General features: G+C 42.2%; 2 protein-coding genes, 1 long non-coding RNA gene and 1 other non-coding gene across 6 annotated transcripts in view; 1 reads left to right on the top strand and 3 right to left on the bottom strand.

Moving 5' to 3' along the window:
- Positions 1-7,350, bottom strand: part of Ap2b1 (adaptor related protein complex 2 subunit beta 1) — a 99,114-nt gene extending 91,764 nt beyond the window's left edge. For both annotated transcript variants that reach the window (XM_028772353.1, XM_028772354.1), the window contains exons 1-2: positions 7,154-7,350; positions 1,617-1,676 (exon numbers count right to left, since the gene is read on the bottom strand). In XM_028772353.1, coding sequence (XP_028628186.1) covers positions 1,617-1,653 — 37 coding nt within the window. In that variant the 5' untranslated portion in view covers positions 1,654-1,676; positions 7,154-7,350. The remainder of the gene's footprint in view (positions 1-1,616; positions 1,677-7,153) is intronic.
- A 3,714-nt stretch (positions 7,351-11,064) lies between these two features.
- On the top strand, positions 11,065-14,989 carry Pex12 (peroxisomal biogenesis factor 12). 2 transcript variants are annotated; one of them, XM_028772479.1, is made up of 4 exons: positions 11,065-11,098; positions 11,458-11,688; positions 11,958-12,511; positions 13,377-14,989. In XM_028772479.1, the coding sequence occupies exons 2-4, from the start codon at positions 11,563-11,565 to the stop codon at positions 13,774-13,776; spliced, it is 1,080 nt and encodes a 359-aa protein (XP_028628312.1). In that variant the 5' UTR covers positions 11,065-11,098; positions 11,458-11,562; the 3' UTR covers positions 13,777-14,989. The 2 variants fall into 2 exon arrangements, with proteins under 2 accessions (XP_028628312.1, XP_028628311.1); XM_028772478.1 differs by having other exon boundaries at positions 11,082-11,297.
- On the bottom strand, positions 14,715-17,829 carry LOC114625191. Its single transcript, XR_003712019.1, has 3 exons — positions 17,485-17,829; positions 15,996-16,072; positions 14,715-15,338 (listed from the first exon to the last, which is right to left on the bottom strand). It is a non-coding gene; the product is annotated as an uncharacterized LOC114625191 (long non-coding RNA).
- LOC114625217 lies at positions 15,451-15,547 on the bottom strand. Its single transcript, XR_003712025.1, has one exon. It is a non-coding gene; the product is annotated as a Z30 small nucleolar RNA (small nucleolar RNA).
- Positions 17,830-19,098: the final 1,269 nt, after the last annotated feature.

Here is a 19,098-nt window from a genome sequence, read left to right as displayed (position 1 = left end):
TCCTTATTATGAGAAGCACCTCCAGTTTGCCATAGAGTTCCTGAATTGCAATAAGGTTATAAATTTTGGCAAGCTAACTTCATAAAACATCACATCAAAAGGCAAATGGTGTTACTTTGACTGGTTTTGGTAATGTCAAGAATGAAATTAAGGTTAAGATTCTAAATACTGTTTTTGTCATTGTTTTTTAAGATTGTGTGTGTGTGTGTGTGTTTTTGCTTGGTACCCACAGATGTCAGAACAGGGTGCCAGATTCCCTGGAACCAGAGTTATAAATGGTTGTGAGCTACAGTGTAGATGCTGGGAATCAAAGCAAGAGCCTCTGTACAAACAAGTGCTCTTAGTCACTGAGCCATCTCTCCAGCTCCCTCAGTGTTAGATTTTGACATTAAAAAAACTAATATTTTTCATCTCTGTAATTAGTAATTTGTTGAAAGATACTTTGAAGCCCTATCAATGTCCTGTTCCTTATCAAACTTCCCACTTACTAACTTTAGCATCATGACTCTTGCCTAAACTATAATTTATACTAAATATATTTATACATATATTGACTATATTGATTAGGTATTATCTATTACTCTGATCATTTTGTTTGGTTTGGTCTTTTTGAGACAAGGTTTCTCTGTGTAGCCCTGGCTGTCCTGGGACTGGCTTTGTAGGCCAGGCTGATCTCCAACTCTCTGAGATCCACCTGCCTCTGCCTCCAAGTGCTAGCATTAAAGGCATTTGTTACCATCACTTGGCTGAAGAATGTCATTTAGAAACCAAGATTGACTACTAGGAACCCTGTGCACCTACTCTGACTTAAGTGAAAATTAGGGGATTTATTCAGTAACTCCACTGGTGTTAAGGAACTAAGCAAAATGTGTACAATACATACTCAGACTCAGCTAAGTCTTAAGACAAACACACCAGGAAATACTTCAAGGCAAACAAAGAAAAATTCTATGCCAGAAAAGTTGTCACATGTCAGCCACTGGAGAAGAGGACACACACCAGAAAAGCAGGCCAAGACACTGAAAAAAGAAGAGTAATAAACGCCACAGTAGTTGGTACCAGGCCCAGAATATTTCAGCAAATATAAAGCCTGCTGAGGACAAAAGCACACACTTCTGATTCTGAGAAGCAAAGCAAGCTCAGCTGGGTGCTTAGTAAGCTGAAGACAGTGACACTAACCTAGCTCGGACAGAAGGACCAGCCATACCTGTAGAAATGAGCCATCTGGAAACAATTTGGGAAGTTAGATTTTCCCAAGCAGAATCCTTAGTTCATAAGCCCACACTCACATGTAAAAGCCAGTATTCTATTACTGACCACAATAGTGATAAATGATAAAGGCCATAGAGCCAAGAGCAAGAGGTGTAGCTTGATGGCAGAGCACCCACCTAGCTATGTATGCAAGGCCCTAGATTGGGTCCCCAGCACTAGAAAGCAAGCATATAAGATCCCCTACATGTCAACAAACTTACTAAAATATAATTATTTGTAGAAGCATCAGATTCCCAGTGAGACTGCAAATGCACATGTAAAAATGCCAGAACATTCTACCTGGGGAGATTAACCCAACAATTGAACTGAACAGTTTGAAGGTCTCACAAGGTTCCCCCACTTACCCTTCTTATTGGTTGTGAAGTACTTGGAGTCAGTCATGATTCTGGATCTTTAGCGTGAACCTAGGGTAAGCGTAAAGAATGTTGTTATCCAATTACATGTCTCCAGCAAGACATCTACTTTTGAGAACATCTCTATTTAAGAATTTCTGCTTTTTAACAAAAAAAGTAGCTTCTTCCTATTGTCACTGCCATTTGTGGTTCAAGCTGCACAGGAAATGAGAACTGTAACTTGCTTCAAGGGACGGACTTCTAGGGGTAAAGTCTGAAGGACAATGGACTAGAGCAATAATCTGAACCCCTATGGCTCCGTAGCCTCCAAGGATGAGCCTGACACCTTTAAAAATCATCTTAGTCACTCACTCAAACATTTAAGACAAAGGCTTAGTTTGGAAGATTTCTAATCAGGAAAGTCTGATTACTTCTTTGTCTCCGCATGGACTTCGAAGCAGCCTAAACCCAAAAGCAGAACAATTTGCCAAGCTACTAAATACTGCTTGCAAAAAGGCTCTCAGAAAAATAAGAAGCCTTCCTTACTCCCAGCACCAGGGATAGAGGCAGAAAGACCAGAGTCAGAGGCAGGAAGACCAAGAGTTCAAGATCATCCTCCTAAACATAGCTACACAGAGACTCTGAGGTGAACCTGGACAACATAAAGACCCTGTCCCAAAAACAAAAAGAAAAGAAATGAAAGTGTTAGAACCATGAATACCATGTAGAATACAGAAATTGTTTTGATATTTGTCACATAGAGCCTTTCGTCAAAGTTTTCATGAATTTCTAGCAAAAATGCAGAGAATGCTATTATCAATCCATTCACAGCATAAATTAAATAAAATGTAGACAAATCAGAGAAATTTTGTTTTTAAATATTTGTTATTACTGACTTATGTGTATGTGTGTACACCTGTGTGTGCCTCTGTACCAAGGCCTGAGGAAGGAGTTGGATCCCCGAAGCTAGAGTTACAGATGGTTGTGAGTCACTTGAGCTAAGTGTTGGGAATTGAAACTGGGCTTCTGCAAGAGCAGCAAGTGCTTTTAACCCCTGGGATACCTGTGCTTTTTGAGACAGCATCTTCCTGTGTACCCTTGACTGGCCTGGAACTCTCTATGTTAAAGAGACTGGACCCTTTACAAGCCCCCTCCCTCTCCCCGCCCCTTCTCCTGCCTCTGTCCAGAGTGCTAGGTTTACAAACATACCACCACACATAGTTCTTCGTTTTTTGTTTGTTTGTTTGTTAAGACAGGTCTCATGTAGCCCAAGATGGTCTCAAACTTGCTATGTAGCTGAAGATGACTTTTCATTCTGTTTCTCCTGTCTCTACCTCCCAGGTACTGGGATTACAGATGAGAGCCACCACACCTGGCTAGGAATTCTTCATATAAACAGGTGGATCTGAGTTCAAGGCCAGCTTGATCTACATAATGAATTCCAAGCCAGCCAGGGCTAGCTACATATTAAGACCCTGTTTCCTGTTTCAAAGCACACCAAAACTTCTTACAGACTTGTGATATAAATCTTAAGTTATCTGTGAGTTTACACATACAAACAGAAATGCTGATGTACAGTAACAAGTACTGGGGCCTGGCAGGAGCACCACAGCTACGTCTCAAAACCTGCTACCGTTTCTACAGAATGCTGTCATACCATTAAACCTCATGGAATCACCAAAACTTCAAACCTATGATTTAAAAACAAAACTTGTTTGGAAGTTTTTCACCCACTTACTTGGGAAAAATGTACAAAAGGATTCTGTTTTCTAAAGCTGTCATATCTACCCATACACATATATAAAAAATTTTTTCTTGCATGTCTTTAATCCCAGCACTTGGGAGGCAGAGGCAGGCGGATTTCTGAGTTTGAGGCCAGCCTGGTCTACAGAGTGAGTTCCAGAACAGCCAGGGCTATACAGAGAAACCTTGTCTTGAAAAGCAAAAAAACAAAAAACAAAAAAAATTCTTTTCTTTTGAGATAGGATCTTCACTATATTGTTCTGGCAAGCTTGAAACCTGCTATAAAGACCAAGCTGGCTTCTTACTCATGGGATCCTCCTGTTTCTGTCTTGTGCCACTATACCCAGATAACATGAAATTCTAACAGGAATTCTCTACATACTCTGTTCACCCACCTTAAGGCATGTCTTTATCAGCAGCCTACACAGCTCATGATTATTGTGATTCAATTCCTAGCACCCAACATGGAGACATACACTGTCTATAACTTCAGTTCCAGGGAATCCAACACCTTCTTCTGGTCTCCTTGGGCACACACATGGTACACTGACATATACACACAGGAATAACACCCATACGTAAAATTAAAAAATAATAAGAAACCTGCAATATATATCCTAAATTAAAAATCTCTGCTTTCTAACAAAAAGAGATAAAGAGATAGAACCAGCTACTTGGGAACCTGAGGTAGGTCTGTACAATTTAATGAGAGTCTGTCTTAAAAATAAAGTAAGGCTGCAGATGGCTCAACAGTTATGAGCACTGGCTGTTCTTCCAGAGGACCCGGGTTCTCTTACTAGCATGCACTTGGCAACTCATAACCATCTGTAACTCCAGTTCCAGGGGATCAGATGCCCTCTTCTGGCCTCTGAGGCCAGTGAATACACACTGTGGTGTACAGACCTACATGCAGTCAAAATACCCATATACAAAATAAAATAAATAAATAAAGGGCTCAGTAGTAGAGGGCTTGCTTAATATACAGGAAATCCTGTGCTCAATCTTCAGTGGCATTTTGAACCAGGGATATAGCTCAATGGTAAAGCGCTTACCTAGCAGGTATAGGACCTCTCCATCATCAAAATTGGGATAGGGGGAGGGAAAAAATAAGCAGGTAAATATATCACTCATTTAACTGACACCATGGCCAATAATTGTGATGAAATAATCACCATCATACAGGCAAAGAAACAAGGTATCCAGTCCCTTAAGGGGGTGGGGGAAAAACAAGGAAAAATGAAAACAGTCTAAAAAGCAATGATAGAAAGGAAGGACGGGGATGGGGGTGGCCTGGATCGAAGCACATTATTACTTGAATGAATTTTAAGAATTTAACTAAAATGAGAAGAGGTGGTAGTGACAAAACCTTAATGTCCCTGTGACTTTCAACTCACAACAATTACATATAACTATTTTTTAATTAAAAACCCCACAAACACTTGCCGGATAGACACAGTCAAATCCTCCAATATAGGGCGCAAAACTGATGTCTATACTAGAAGCCATACACACATACACACACAAAGCCAGAATAGAACTGGAAAAAATACAACTTCAACTTGCCTAGTGCTTCAGAACTCAAAATCCTACTGGGACAAATTTTTGTTTTTCAGGAAATTCCTAGAAATAAGCAAGCCACAATGGAATTTGAACTTACACAACCTTATACAACATGAAACCTGAAAGGTCATTGACTGACTTATGGTGTGGCCTAGGGACATTGTTAAAGGACAGAGTAGTCACCAGGCAAAGCCATGATCTTTGGACTTGTCCTAGCCCACAGTATTGTTCCACTGCCTTTCACAGGACTCCCTGAACAAGGTTATATATCTAGATTAACATAACCTAGTTTCTGCCAAATATAGGTTGTCAAAGTCCTTTTTCTCCTTCCAGCCTTCCCTTCCTCCAATTCCCCAAAAGAGCAACTCAACAGCGAAACAAAATTAATAGGCTGGGTAGAATACGGTCAGAAAAAAAAATTAATAAAGTCTTAATTTCAAATGGTTCTCTGGGAAATGGCAGCCAATGTTAGCATTGGCAAGACCACTGTGCCCCCTTCTTTGGACACGAATCCAATAACTACCCAGAGTTTAGTAAACTGTAAAGCAGAAGGGTCATTCCATAACCTTTGCTTACAAGGATGAGCAGTATAAAGACCATTTCTGGCCAAATGTTCATAACACAAGGACAATAGCAGCTTCAGATTAATTAGCTTATCAGAAATAAAACATCTAAAAATTATCCATCCCTGGCTTCTTTTTAAATAACTACAACTCATTAATATAGTACTATACGTAAAGAAAGAAGACCAAGAGTTTTACACCCAGCTGTTATGAAATGCCAAGAAATTTGGGAAACTTAAGCCTAGGAGGAAAGAAGAAAAATGGGGATGATGTCCTCTGAATGCTCCTTGTCTAACTGGGTTCAACCATGCGCCTTAAGACGAAAACGATGATCTTTTACAGAAGAAAAGGACGCAAGGGACTTCTTCGTCAGAATGTTTACTGTGTATTAATTTACCACCCAACTTGAGGGAGCGGTCTGCAGAGCACACTCCCCTTTATTTCTCAGGGAGTCTGCCCTGCAAGACACCTGCTGGGTTCTCATTTTACATGCCTGCCTGCCTCACTTAGTCATCGCTGGGATGTGTTACCGGGTGGCTGCACCTACTTCACCTGCCGTTTTCTATTATTACCTTGTAAGTGCACCCTAAGGCTAAGCAGTAGAGCTACACAAGGACAGCAGTTAATAATTTAGATTGTTCCTCTCTGAAACCACCTTCTTTCTTAGTCAACTTGCCTTGCTGAGATTATAGTGGGTCCTTTGTCTTTTAAACCACAAAGGTTGCAAAAGAGTTTGGCCACTAAAAACAAAAACAAAAAACAAAAAAAACATTCTCCCTTCAAAAAGTAAAAAACTTCAGTGAAGCATCCATGACAGATTCACAATGCTTCATAACTAAATTGCTTGAGTTTAATAAGAGTCTTCCCCTAAATAGAGGGCTGCTCAAAATCTAATACATCCTGTGAATTCAAAGAATAAAGAAATAGCAGGAAATTCCAGTTTTTTCACTTCTAGTAGAATTTACACCCTTGCCCAAACTAGACTGCTCCTGATAACCCCAGGGAATAAAGGGAAGGGGGTGGGGGGAACAACAAGAAAAACAAAATTCCAGGCTAAGATTTACTTTCACTGGCTTTCCCCTCTTACACAGGGAGTCAATTATGCAGGTTTCTCCTTCCTTCCTCGAAGTACATTGTTTAGTCTCCTATTCTCTTTACCCATTTCCCCAGGGCAAGACCCCAGGTCAAGAAAACTGTCCAATTTTCACTAGGTAAGGAAAGATGCCTCTAAACCCCAAATACGGGCGACAAAAGAGGTTTCAGTGACCAAACGGTCGCGGGAATCCCTTCTCCCTAGGCGTGCTGGACACGTCCGAGCTTCTTTCTCAATGAACAAATGCCAAACGGGAAAGCTGGGTGATTCTCCCTCGGCCTCCAGCGGCCACACCCCTGGCCTGAGCCCTCCCCAAGCCGTTCTTCCGAACCTTGCTTCGCTCCGAAGCCCCCAACTACCGCTGCTACACCGGAGCGCAGCCCCAATCCACCACGGTCACCACGAAGGAGATACTTTCTCCAAGCTTTTCCCTCACAACGGTCACACCCGAAGACTCCTCTATCCTCAACCGTCACGCTCCTCGGATCTCCTTTCCTCCTGCGCCTACGACCCGACTTGGGGTAACCCTCCCTCACAACCACCCTCAGTCAGCCAGGGACACACCCCAAAGCCAGCCGCCTTGAACTCACCGGAGGCAAGGGCGGGGTGGCGGCGGCAGTCGGGAGAGCACAGCCGGGGTGGTGGTGTAATGGTTTCCTGCCCGTCACGATTCTCTCTAGATCTAAGCCACTGCGCAAAACCTAATTTGCCAGGGACAAAGATGGTGGGCCGGAAGCTTTGGCGTAAGAGAATCTCGCCGCTTGACGTCATCCGGGTGCGCGGGAGAACCAAACAGCCCGGTTGAGTCTGTCGCCTCAGCAACGGAAAGGTTTCCCTTTCTCAGGATTAGAGCAGTTGCCTACACACTAAAGAGATCCGCAGTGGCTTTTCCAAAGGATATCTTCAATAAGTGGATATTTTCGAGATTTATGTCCGTGAACAAGAATTTTGTAAAACCTGTACGAGATACCCTATTTGATCAGCTAATTTGCCAGTAAGGTTCAGAAGCGCATAGAGGTGATAGAAACCAGTACTACAGATGGGAAGCTGAACTAGGAGACAGCGACTCAAAAATGCTAAGAAGCATTCAAATCTAAGTTTGAATCCCTACACTGAACAAGACTGAAGAAACTTATTAGCGCCCCCTTCCTGGCCCGCCCTTAGGCTTGAGTGGTATAAGGTACCTAAAACACCTAGTAGATAGAGATTTCTTTAGGGAACTAAACTGGTACTACAGGTGTTTAGCTACCATGTCCAGCTTCAAAAGAAAAACGAGCGTCGAGCTGTGTATCTCGGGCAAGCCTGAAACTAAGCCCCTCTTGCTTCTGCCTCTAGAGCACTTTGAATCTCTATCTATATACCTTGACTCTAAGACTTAGTGGTTCTTCTACCAAGGCTCCTCTCACTCTACTGTTGAATTATTTTTTATGTGCATTGGTGATTTGCCTGCATGTATATATCTGAGAGTGTTCTATCCCCTGGAACTGAAATTTCAGACAGTTGTGAGCTGCTATGCAAGAGCTGGTAACTAAACCCAGGTCCTTTGAAAGAGCAGCCAGTGATTTTAACGACTGAACCATGTCTCCACCCCCAGATTTGAAACTTCAAAACAAAACAAAAAACCTCATGGCAGGGCTGGAGAGACAACTTAGTGGTTAAGAGCACTTCCAGAGGTCTTGAGTTCAATTCTCAGCAATCACATGGTGGCTCACAACCATCTGTAAAAGGGATCCAATGCCCTCTTCTGGTGTCTGAAGACAGCTACGGTGTACTTGTGTACATAAAAGATAAGTAAATCTTTTTATATTAAAACAAAAACAAAACAAAACAAAAAACTCAAGGCAACCGGGTGTGGTGGCACAAATCTTTAACCTCAGCACTCAGAAGGCAGAGGCAGTGGATCGGATCTTTGCAAGTTCAAGGCCAGCCTGGTCTACAATGTGAATTTCAGGTCAGAGCTACACAGAGAAACCTTGTCTCTGAAAAACAAAACAGATGACTTAACCCAATTACAATTAAGTTATTTACTGAGCATTTATTATATAATTTCCTATGTAACTTATATAAAATATATAAGATCTCCAACCCTGATGGTCAGGCTTAGCCTTTAGTGCCTTCTAATAGAAAGGTCAATCATGTGCCTTCTATTAGACTACACATTTGAGACTGGGGTTTTTGATGTATTATTTGGCAACTAAAAACTGGCACATTAACAAAGTGAAAAAAAAACTGACACTATTTTTCTTTCCAGTACCGGGGAAGGAGCCTAGGGCTTCATGCATGTTGGGCAAATACTCTACCACTGAGTTATATAACCAACCAGGACATACTATTTTTAACTCTTTTCCTTTTCTCATGTAATAATTACAGTTTCCTTTTTATAGATTAGTCTCATGGGTCCATTAATCAGGAAATCTTGATCCTCTGGCTAAGCATAAAATGAGACTTTGAATGAAGATTGCTGAAATGGATTTTCCCCCTCTCTTCTTGCCCTTTCTCCCTTTCCTCACTGCCAGATAGCCCAATGTCGCATTCCTTGTGATTACATATATATGCCAGCACCTTCTGTCAGAAGAATCTGATTTGTGGACACAGTGACAGCTTGTCATTCATTGTAACAAAATTACTTGGATAAAATGTAACTAATTCCTGCTAGAGAATTCTAATAAGTTATAGAGCCCCGTTCTTTTTGAACGATCTTATTTTGTGAGCTACTTTATAGCTATTTATTTATTTATTTATTTATTTATTTATTTATTTATTTTGGTTTTTCGAGACAGGGTTTCTCTGTGTAGCCCTGGCTGTCCTGGAACTCATGCTGTAGACCAGGCTGGCCTCGAACTCAGAAATCCGCCTGCCTCTGCCTCCCAAGTGCTGGGATTAAAGGCGTGCACCACCACCGCCCGTCTCCATAGCTATTTTTTAAAGACTTATTTAAATGTTGTCTCTGTACAAGTATGTGCAGGTACCTGTGGAGACCAAAGAGAGCACTGGATCCCTGGAGCTGGACTTACAGTTAATTTTGAGCCTCTAAATGCGTGTGCTAGAAACTGAACTCAGGTCCTTTGCATGAGCAACAAGTGCTCTTACCTGCCCATCATCTCTCCAGCCTCCCCACCTATAGTTGAAGTTCCTTTTGTTTTAAAATAGCCTGCTTCTGTTCTTTTAACTGAAAAACTTTATTTGATGCAAATGTTTAATTTTCCACTTGTTTTAGCTATTTCTTAGCTGTGTATTTTTGTTAATCACTTAAGAAAAGCATAAACAGGGCTAGAGAGATGGCTCAGTGGTTAACAGCACTGGTTACTCTTGCAGAGGACCTGGCTTCCATTCCCAGCACACACATGGTCTGTGACTCCAGTTCCAGGAAATGAAATACACTCTTTTGACCTTTGCAGTTACCAGGCATGCATGTGGTACATACATATACATGCAGGCAAAACACTCGAACACCTAAAATCTTTTTTTTTTTTAATTAAGAATCATTGGTCAGCATGTGATATTTACTAGATGCTTTATGCAGTTCTCTAGCCCTTAAAACTCAAGGCTGGGCATGAAAGCCAACTTGAATGCTAGCCAAGGATAAGTACATACAACTCAAGAATCTTAAGCTGAAACAAACATTATTTAAAACAAAAACCCTTAATACTTTTTAGAAATTAAACAATTGCACTTCTGACAGCGATTTTAGTAAAGTATAAATCATATTTTAGAACTATAAAGAAAGCCAGGCAGTGGTGGCGCACACCTTTAATCCCAGTACTTGGGAGGCAGAGGCAGGCGGATTTTTGAGTTCGAGGCCAGCCTGGTCTACAGAGTGAGTTCAGGACAGCCAGGGCTATACAGAGAAACCCTGTCTCGGAAAAAAACAAAAACTATAAAGAAAACTTCAAAATTGAAACAACTAAAACTAATCCCTTTATAAGGTTCTCATTATACAAACCAATTGCCTACTTTTACACCCTCGGGTCCTCTAGAGCAGTGAATACTAAGTTCGAGGATCATAAGGATTCCTGCACCGTATTGGTATCGCTAATATGTCATATCTACTGAGCTGTAGGGTAGTAATCAATCTCATCTAGCAGAATGTGCCTAGAGCTATAACTTAATTTTACACATGGAAGACAAGTTAAGCTATCTGCCTGTATGAAAAGTAAACCGTCCTAAGTTCTGGTGGGCAAGGAGAATTTTTGTCATTTTAGTAAAACTTGCTGATAACTACAATACTCGGGAAGGTGGCCGAATTTGAGCCAAACACCACCTGCGCATAAAGGACCTGGCTTGATCTCCCGTGGCAACCGGTATCAGGCAGGGGCCCCAACTCCGCACAGTTTGGCCCTCCACGAAGCTTCACTCAGAGCTAACCAGGAACAGAATCCACCCGCTACACTAACCCGTCGCCTCGTAGTCAGGGGGCGGAAGCGGAAGTCCCAGTTGGTCATAGAGTTCCCGAGTTCCGGCTCAGGACTACATTCGATGCTAGAGCGCCTGTCTTCCGCCCGCCGTGTGGAGGTCCTCGGAGCTTCTGTTTCCGGGTACGGTTTCTGTCACAAAGCCGAGACCTCCTTTCGCAGGTGGCGTCACGGGCCGTCTGCTCCGTGCCCGAGGTCAGCAAGCAAGGACGGGCGCTTCCCAGCCAGCCGCCGGAGCCGGGCCTCGCAGCTCCGGGACTGCAGCTAGAGCGACACCTTCCTTGGCCCACACCTGTCTCCGAGTCACGCTCTGCCCTGTGAGGTGCAGCATTTGACAAGTCATTCCCCAGTCCCACATGCCATGTCCCCAGCTCCGGAGTTAACAGTCCTTAACTTTGAGACCCCCCTCCGCCTCTATATAAGTCTTTTTTTATTTATCCCAGTTGATTTTTCACTATGTAAAATTAAATTTTGAGTTTCAGGTGCCACGCAGAAGGACTAAGACTCGGCACCCGTTTGATACAAAACAAGTTCATGTTCATTAGAGTGTTCGTGGGAAAAGTGAATCCCAGTATACACAAGACACTATGGCTGAGCATGGGGCTCACATCACAACTGCTTCGGTGGCGGACGACCAGCCGTCCATCTTTGAGGTGGTAGCACAGGACAGTCTAATGGCAGCAGTGAGACCCGCTCTTCAGCATGTGGTCAAGGTAAGGTATTATTTCTCTAAAAGGTTTCAGGGACAACTGGAAAAAACTCCAAACATTTACTACTAACCGTAAGTTTGCAATGATGGATGTGTGTCGAGTATCCATGGCTTAATGGACATCAAAGAGCTCTGTACTCAAGTCCTAGGACCTCAAGGAGCTTGGGCTAAACCTCAAAAGCCAGTTATTTTAGCCAGGTGTATTGAATTTAAGAGGAAAGGGCTAATGGGAATACAAACTGAAGACTAATAAAACGAATGTTTTTGCTTCAGGTTCTTGCAGAATCAAATCCTGCTCACTATGGCTTCTTTTGGAGGTGGTTTGATGAAATCTTCACTCTGTTAGACTTTCTGCTCCAGCAGCATTATCTTTCTAGAACTAGTGCCTCATTTTCTGAACACTTTTATGGTTTAAAGCGGATTGTAGCAGGGAGTTCACCGCAGCTTCAGAGACTAGCCAGTGCTGGTCTTCCCAAGGAGCACCTCTGGAAATCTGCTGTGTTCCTTGTTCTTCTTCCCTATCTGAAAGTGAAGCTGGAGAAATTGGCTTCTAGCTTAAGAGAAGAAGACGAATACTCTATTCATCCCCCTTCTTCTCACTGGAAACGATTCTACAGAGCCTTCCTGGCGGCCTACCCGTTTGTTAACATGGCCTGGGAAGGCTGGTTCCTTACACAGCAACTTCGTTACATCTTGGGAAAAGCTGAGCATCACTCTCCCTTGCTGAAACTGGCTGGAGTCCGGCTAGGTCGGCTGACAGCTCAGGACATGCAAGCTATAGAACATAGACTGGTTGAAGCCAGTGCAATGCAGGAGCCTGTCAGAAGGTAAGGCCATTTCTAAAACCCTTTAACAAAATTTAAAATTGTGTATCAATCATCTGGTTTACCCCAGTTATTTATTAAATCACAGAAGTTATTCCTCACATCCATAAAGCATGGGCCACCATCCTGGTGACCTTTCTCATCATAATAGGTACACCTTTGTGCATGCTTGGTGTATGTAAGGGCCCATGCAAGGTATTTGCTTTGTGTACATTATCTTATGCCTCATCACAACCTGAATTAAACACAATGGCTTCATTAACAGTTGGGTGGACCAACTGCTAGAAAATGGCAGAGCAAAGATTCAAGGCAAAGTGATACAATTCAAAAGACTTCTTACCAAGGATGCAGCATTACCTTTATGGAGTGTGTTCTCCCACAAGTCCAAACGTATGCATCTCAGTGTCGATAAGTTACTTTTTAAGTGAACTGCTTTTTCTGGATGGATTATCTTCCATTTAAAAATTCTCTAAAGTTGAATATCTAATGCCTTTCTCAAATCAAAACCTAAGTTTTTGTTGTTAAAACAGTTTGGGGGTGGGGGCTGGAGAAATGGCAGTGGTTATGTACATGGCATATACTGCTCTTCCAGAGGACCAGAGATCAATCCCCAGAACCCATATTTGGCAGTTCACAACTGCCTATAACTTCTGCCCTAAATGGCACCTGCATACATATGGTGTGTGTACAAACAAGCAGACACAAACATAAATCTTTTAAAAACCAGAACATCAGAGTTTACACATACACAGGCTCACAACAGACCCTTCAGCACATCAAGTGGTGTGGAACTACACCTATAGAAGTTACTCTGTGATCAAACACAAATAAACTATTTTCTTTACTTCTTGCTCTCCTTTCCCAACAGCGTTGGTGAGAAGATAAAGTCAGCTCTGAAGAAAGCTGTGGGAGGCATTGCCTTCTCCCTCTCTACTGGCCTTTCTGTGGGTGTATTTTTCCTGCAGTTTCTTGACTGGTGGTACTCTTCTGAGAACCAAGAGACCATCAAATCATTGACTGCCCTACCTACACCACCACCTCCTGTACACCTAGACTACAACTCTGATTCTCCCCTCTTACCCAAAATGAAAACAGTGTGCCCACTCTGTCGTAAAACTCGGGTGAATGATACAGTTCTTGCCACCTCTGGCTATGTATTCTGTTACCGCTGTGTGTTTAATTATGTGAGAAGTCACCAAGCCTGTCCCATTACAGGGTATCCAACGGAAGTCCAGCATCTAATTAAACTCTACTCTCCAGAGAACTGAAAGAGATTAGTGTATTATCTCACAGCTCAAGTTCTACAATGGAATGCCACAAGACAGTTTTAGTATGGCAGGCAACAATGATACTTCCCTGATTCACAACTACATTAACTTTAAGTAGTTATATGGATTTTTTTAAAAGGATATATTCACTTGATCCTAACCTTTTGGTTTGCTCTCTACCAAGCTGTTTAAGCAGGAGAATCAGGATTATAGGTGGTATGAGGGCCAATGTGGAGGTGGGTTATAAAGGACCACCTTACTTAAGAGTAAGGTTTTAAGTTGGATGTGGTGGTGTAGTATCAGCACTCTGGAGATGGAGGCAGGATTCTGAGTTCAAGGCCAATACAGGGAGACTGTCAAAAGTAAAATTAAAGTGAGAGACTGATTAAGAGGGATAAAATAGCACAGGAAACCTCAGGTTAGACCTTATAAGGCAAGAGGTTTGGGAAGCAGGCCTTCTCTTTAGAAAACGTTTCTCCACTTTTGAAGAAGCTTTATCTGACATGTTCTTTATAGAAATACTTAGAAACACTTAAGAGAAAAGCCCCTTCCATCTATCATGACTTACTAACATCTACCAAAGTGTATCAGCATTTGAAGATTTCCTCCATGATCCATACCTGTCTGCCTTAGGAAAGGGTTTGTTTACAGGGAGGAGTCTGGAAATTTCAATATGAATGAAAGTTAGCAAGCAATGGTGGTAAAATACTTATCTAATGTTTACCTGATGCCTACCTAATGAATATTTAATGAGGAGCAAAAGCTTTCTGCTTCCTCTTATGAGTTTGCTCAATTGGCAGTTTGCTCAGTTGATATGAATCATGCTAGGTATTATGAAAGTTTCTATGAAACATTTAAGTAAATCTTAACAATACATGATTCTGGGAAAGAATTGTTCCATGCTGTTATGATTATGTGGAAACTCAAAAGATTACTTCAAGGGTTTAAATAAATTTTTATTCAGATCACCATTGACTTCTTGAAGTTTTTCTGTATTGATTAAAGTTTTGATTTTTAAAAAGACAAATTCAATAAATAGAACAAAAATCCTGTTCTAACAACACAGATACCACCTTGTATGAAATAGCATTTGCCAGAAACAAGAGTTTAGTTGCTTCTTTAGGAAGATTTATGACAGTGGATGGACAAGCTGGTGAAGAAACAGCTTTTGAAAAATCATTGATGCAGGCTGAATAAAAATAATTTACAAGTGCCTGGTGTAATACTGTGATTCATGCTGGCAACTGAGCATATTCTCTGGTACCATAAAGATGATACAACTTTACTAAGTTTTAAAATAGATAATCCATCCTGCGGACTTAAAAATATTAACACTTACATATACCAGAAGAGTATATGATCATTTATAAGCTCTTGTAAAACCTTACAAAAACAAAGGTCTTACCCAAACAAATACCATGGTTAATTAAAAACACTTTTAATACAGTAAAAATAAGTCAATAAGGAATTGATTCCAAAAAAAAAAAAAGGAATTGATTCCAATTCAGGGCAGAAATGATGAATCCTCCATGAAGTTTTCAACCCTGATTTCTCACTTGGACCTAAGAAAGAAAACATGAAAGTATCAGTAATTCAAAAGATACAAAAGAAATACTCTTACATTATAAGCCAGAATCCACATAGGTTCAAATACCCCCATGTGGTAAGCAAAATCAGCTCAGAGAGAAGATTAAGGGGTCATACCCTGGTCAGAGCCGGCGCCGAAGCAATGGCAATACCAGGTCAGACTGTACTTCGCTCATCATTGCATGGATCCATTTCACCTTCCTGTACTGCCTAAGGATTACCTATATTCATATCCAATCAAATGCAGGATATACAGGCTTACATACCCCAAAAGCTACCCTCTTAGATGCTTCAACTTTGAAGTTTCAATACTTTCCACTATGTGGTAAATAATTGTTATATACAAGTAAAAACACTTAAAACAAGTTTTTGGTTTGATTTTGTTTTTTATGTCCAGAGTTGTCCTGGACATAGCAAGACCCTGTCTCAAAACAAAAAATTTTTGTTGCTATTTAAATGAGTCCAAAATCCATTTATTTCAACAAAATCTTAGGGATATCTGTTAAGAGACATATATAACCCAAAAAGTAGTAGCTGTAGAAAAGATTTCCTACAAAATGATTACTCATTTAACAGAATTCAACTGCCGATGAAGATAAAAAATATAGTCACAGTGTCCGGTGTCACTATACCTGACATGCTTGCAGTTCCAGCTACTCCAGAGGGTAAGACTGGAGCCAAGGGTCACTTGAGCCAAGGAGTTAGAGTCCTGAGCAACACAGGAAAATGTATAGTGAACAAACAAAGCTATACATCATAATTTTTCTACCAGAATCTCCTAATTTCAGTCAAAAACTCTGAGAGGCTAGGGCTTTATACCAATTAATAGCAGAATTAGGAAGAGGGCTGTGGTCTGAATGCCAGGTTTCAATTTTTCCACCTCTAACTTCCCAACACCCACCCTTTACTAATAGGAGAAACTACAGGCATTGGGAGAGATGGCTCAGTAGGTCAGAGCATTGGCTGCTCTTGCAGGGGACTAACAGCTGACTTAAAGTTCATCTGTTTCACAGCATTGTGATTCAGTGGGTCTCCTGCCTCTGGTTTCCCTGGGATCCAACACATATATATGCTGACTTTAAATCTATAAAAATGTGCTTCAGCCACTACAAGCATTCACTTTCTCCCTATGGCCCAGGAAATACTATACAAATTACTTTGCTTGGTATTCAAGGGATTTCTCAGAACGATTACCACCACAACAAAACAACGTCCAAAACAGGAAGAATCAAGCCAGGTGTAGTGGTGCGCACACTTCCTAACCCTAACCCTAACCCTAACCCTAACCCTAACCCTAACCCCTAACCCCTAACCCTAACAACCCTAACCCCACACTTAGCTTTGGAAGGCTGAGGCAGAAGAATCCTGAGTTTGAGGCCACCGTGGGCTAGCTATATAGATCCTGTCTTAAAAAAAATCCAAAATTATCCATTTACCCCTTAGCTAGTTAACATAATCCTAACGAATTTTACAAACCACCTAACCAACACTACTAACGTTTTCAAATCTACGATTAGCGCTTGTGTTTCCCTGCCCCATAGAAACCCTTCCGGCGCGTCAGCTCTGCCTCTTCAGTTTGTCTTTCCACACTGCCGCCACTTTTTGTATGATAGCTAATCTCAATTAATCCCAAAGGAAGACTCTGCACTTCTTCTGAATTACGGATGCAAAGTTTGTAAAACCAATTCCACTTAAAGATCCAGACAGACATGGTAACTGAACCCAAGCTCCTTCCTTGCCCAGCAGGTACATTTTCCTAGTCCTCTGCCTCTGTACACTCCCCATGAAACTTCTCTCCTCGCTTGTCTCGGTAGGAGAAAGCTTGGGTATACTTTCGGAGCTACTCAAATGTCACTTTTTCTGTCAATTAACCTGAACTACCTTAGTCTCCGACCTCCACAGCGCTCTCTTCCCTCACAGCACTCATCACGTGCCAACTAAGCACCAGTTCGCGAGTTTTCTCCCATCTCTCCCACCAGCCCCATCTCACTGCGCTCGTAAAGTATTGGGGCAAAGTGTTTCCAGCCTGGAACATAGGGGTTCAATAAATGACCTCAATAATCCTAAGACTCATGGTCTTTGATTAGAAATACATCAACACAATTTATAACGCCAACTTACCTCCACAGGTCACGCGGGTAAGGACCATACCTCAGGCATCTCCAAACACTCATTCCCCCATCTCCGAATTCGTGGCGCCCTGCAGATTCCTTTGCAGAGTAGCAAGGGTTTGTTTACACACAGGTTCTCAGAGCAAAATGATAAAAGTCCAACCCACCAACTTCGGAAGCCTGAAGCCATTCTTGGTAGGGAAAGAGGACTGAGGCTGGAGTTGGGGCTTGAATCGGCTTCCAGCCTGGACTCTTCATTCCGCAGTTTTGGACCGGATCAATCGGAGCTGCAGAGTCTGACCCAATCCAGCACTAGCAAACTGCGTCTCGGGCTTCCCGCGCCCTCTCCCCTCTGCCTCTTCGGGCCTATTTCCCACAGCCCCGCGCGCGACAATCAGCCAATCCCACGGCAGCTAGAGCGTCATGTGGGAACTGTAAGGCGGGGCCGGCGAATAGCCAATCGGAAGGTGAGATGAAAGCAAGGGGTGGATGTGGCCTAAAGGCGGAGGCTGCCTCCCGGGGGTTCCTAGGTGTCCCGGTCGGTGCTCCGCGATTTAGGCCGGTGGTTTCTGCTCAACAAGTGATGCTGTTTTTCTTCTTCCTACAATTCCCTACTCGTGGGATTCCTGGCGACTGTTAGGCATAATGATTTTACCATTGCTTTGATGGAGAATGGGGAGAGGAGGGAGGCTTCTATCTCGAACAACTTAAAAAACAGATTTTTAAGATTTATGATTATACATGTGTGTTTTGCCTGCATTCATGTCTGTGCACTATGCCAATGTAGAACCCGCAAAAGTCAGAAACAGGTGTTAAATCTCCTGGAACTGGAGTTACAGATGGTTGTGACTGCCATGTTGGTGCCAGTAATCAAACCCTGGTGTTGGACATTCTAAATAATTTAAGGCGCCCTGAGAAAAGCGCAGCTAAGTATCAAATTGTCAAAACTAGCACGGACGATTTCCTGGGAGGAGAGGCATTTAATTTAGGTCTTGAAGAGCCTTAAGAATTAGGAGATTCGCTGGGCAGTGGTGGCGCACGCCTTTAATCCCAGCACTTGGGAGGCAGAGGCAAGCAGATTTCTGAGTTCGAGGCCAGCCTGGTCTACAGAGTGAGTTCCAGGATAGCCAGGACTACACAGAGAAACCCTGACTCAGAAAAAAAAAAAAGCATTGACTGCTCTTGCAGAGGTCCTGAGTTCAATTCCCAGCAACCACATGGTGGCTCACAACCATCTGTAATGACATCTGATGCCCTCGTCTGCTGTGTCTAAAGACAGCTACGATATACAGCATACAGCTACAGAATACTTAAGATAAATTCATAATATTTTTTTGTGGTTTTTTTGAGACAGGGTTTCTCTGTATAGCTCTGGCTGTCCTGGAACTCACTCTGTAGACCAGGCTGGCCTGGAACTCAGAAATCTACCTGCCTCTGCCTCCATAATTTTTTTAAAAAAAGAATTTGACCCAAATGTTGGCAAAAATCATAGTTGTTGAGGTGGTTCTTAAAATTCTGTGAACTTTAGAAACAAGCAAAGACCTGTCAATATGGACATCATCCAGCATAAAAAAGTAACAGTAAAAACTCCAAAATGTGTCTCAAAACTGCCCCAATAGGATAC

This window comes from Grammomys surdaster, unplaced genomic scaffold (assembly GCF_004785775.1).
Source record: "Grammomys surdaster isolate TR1022 unplaced genomic scaffold, NIH_TR_1.0 213, whole genome shotgun sequence".
Taxonomy (NCBI): Eukaryota; Metazoa; Chordata; class Mammalia; order Rodentia; family Muridae; genus Grammomys; species Grammomys surdaster.
The sequence above is the reverse complement of the archived record's forward strand: the minus strand, read 5'-3'. Positions and strand labels throughout refer to the sequence as shown.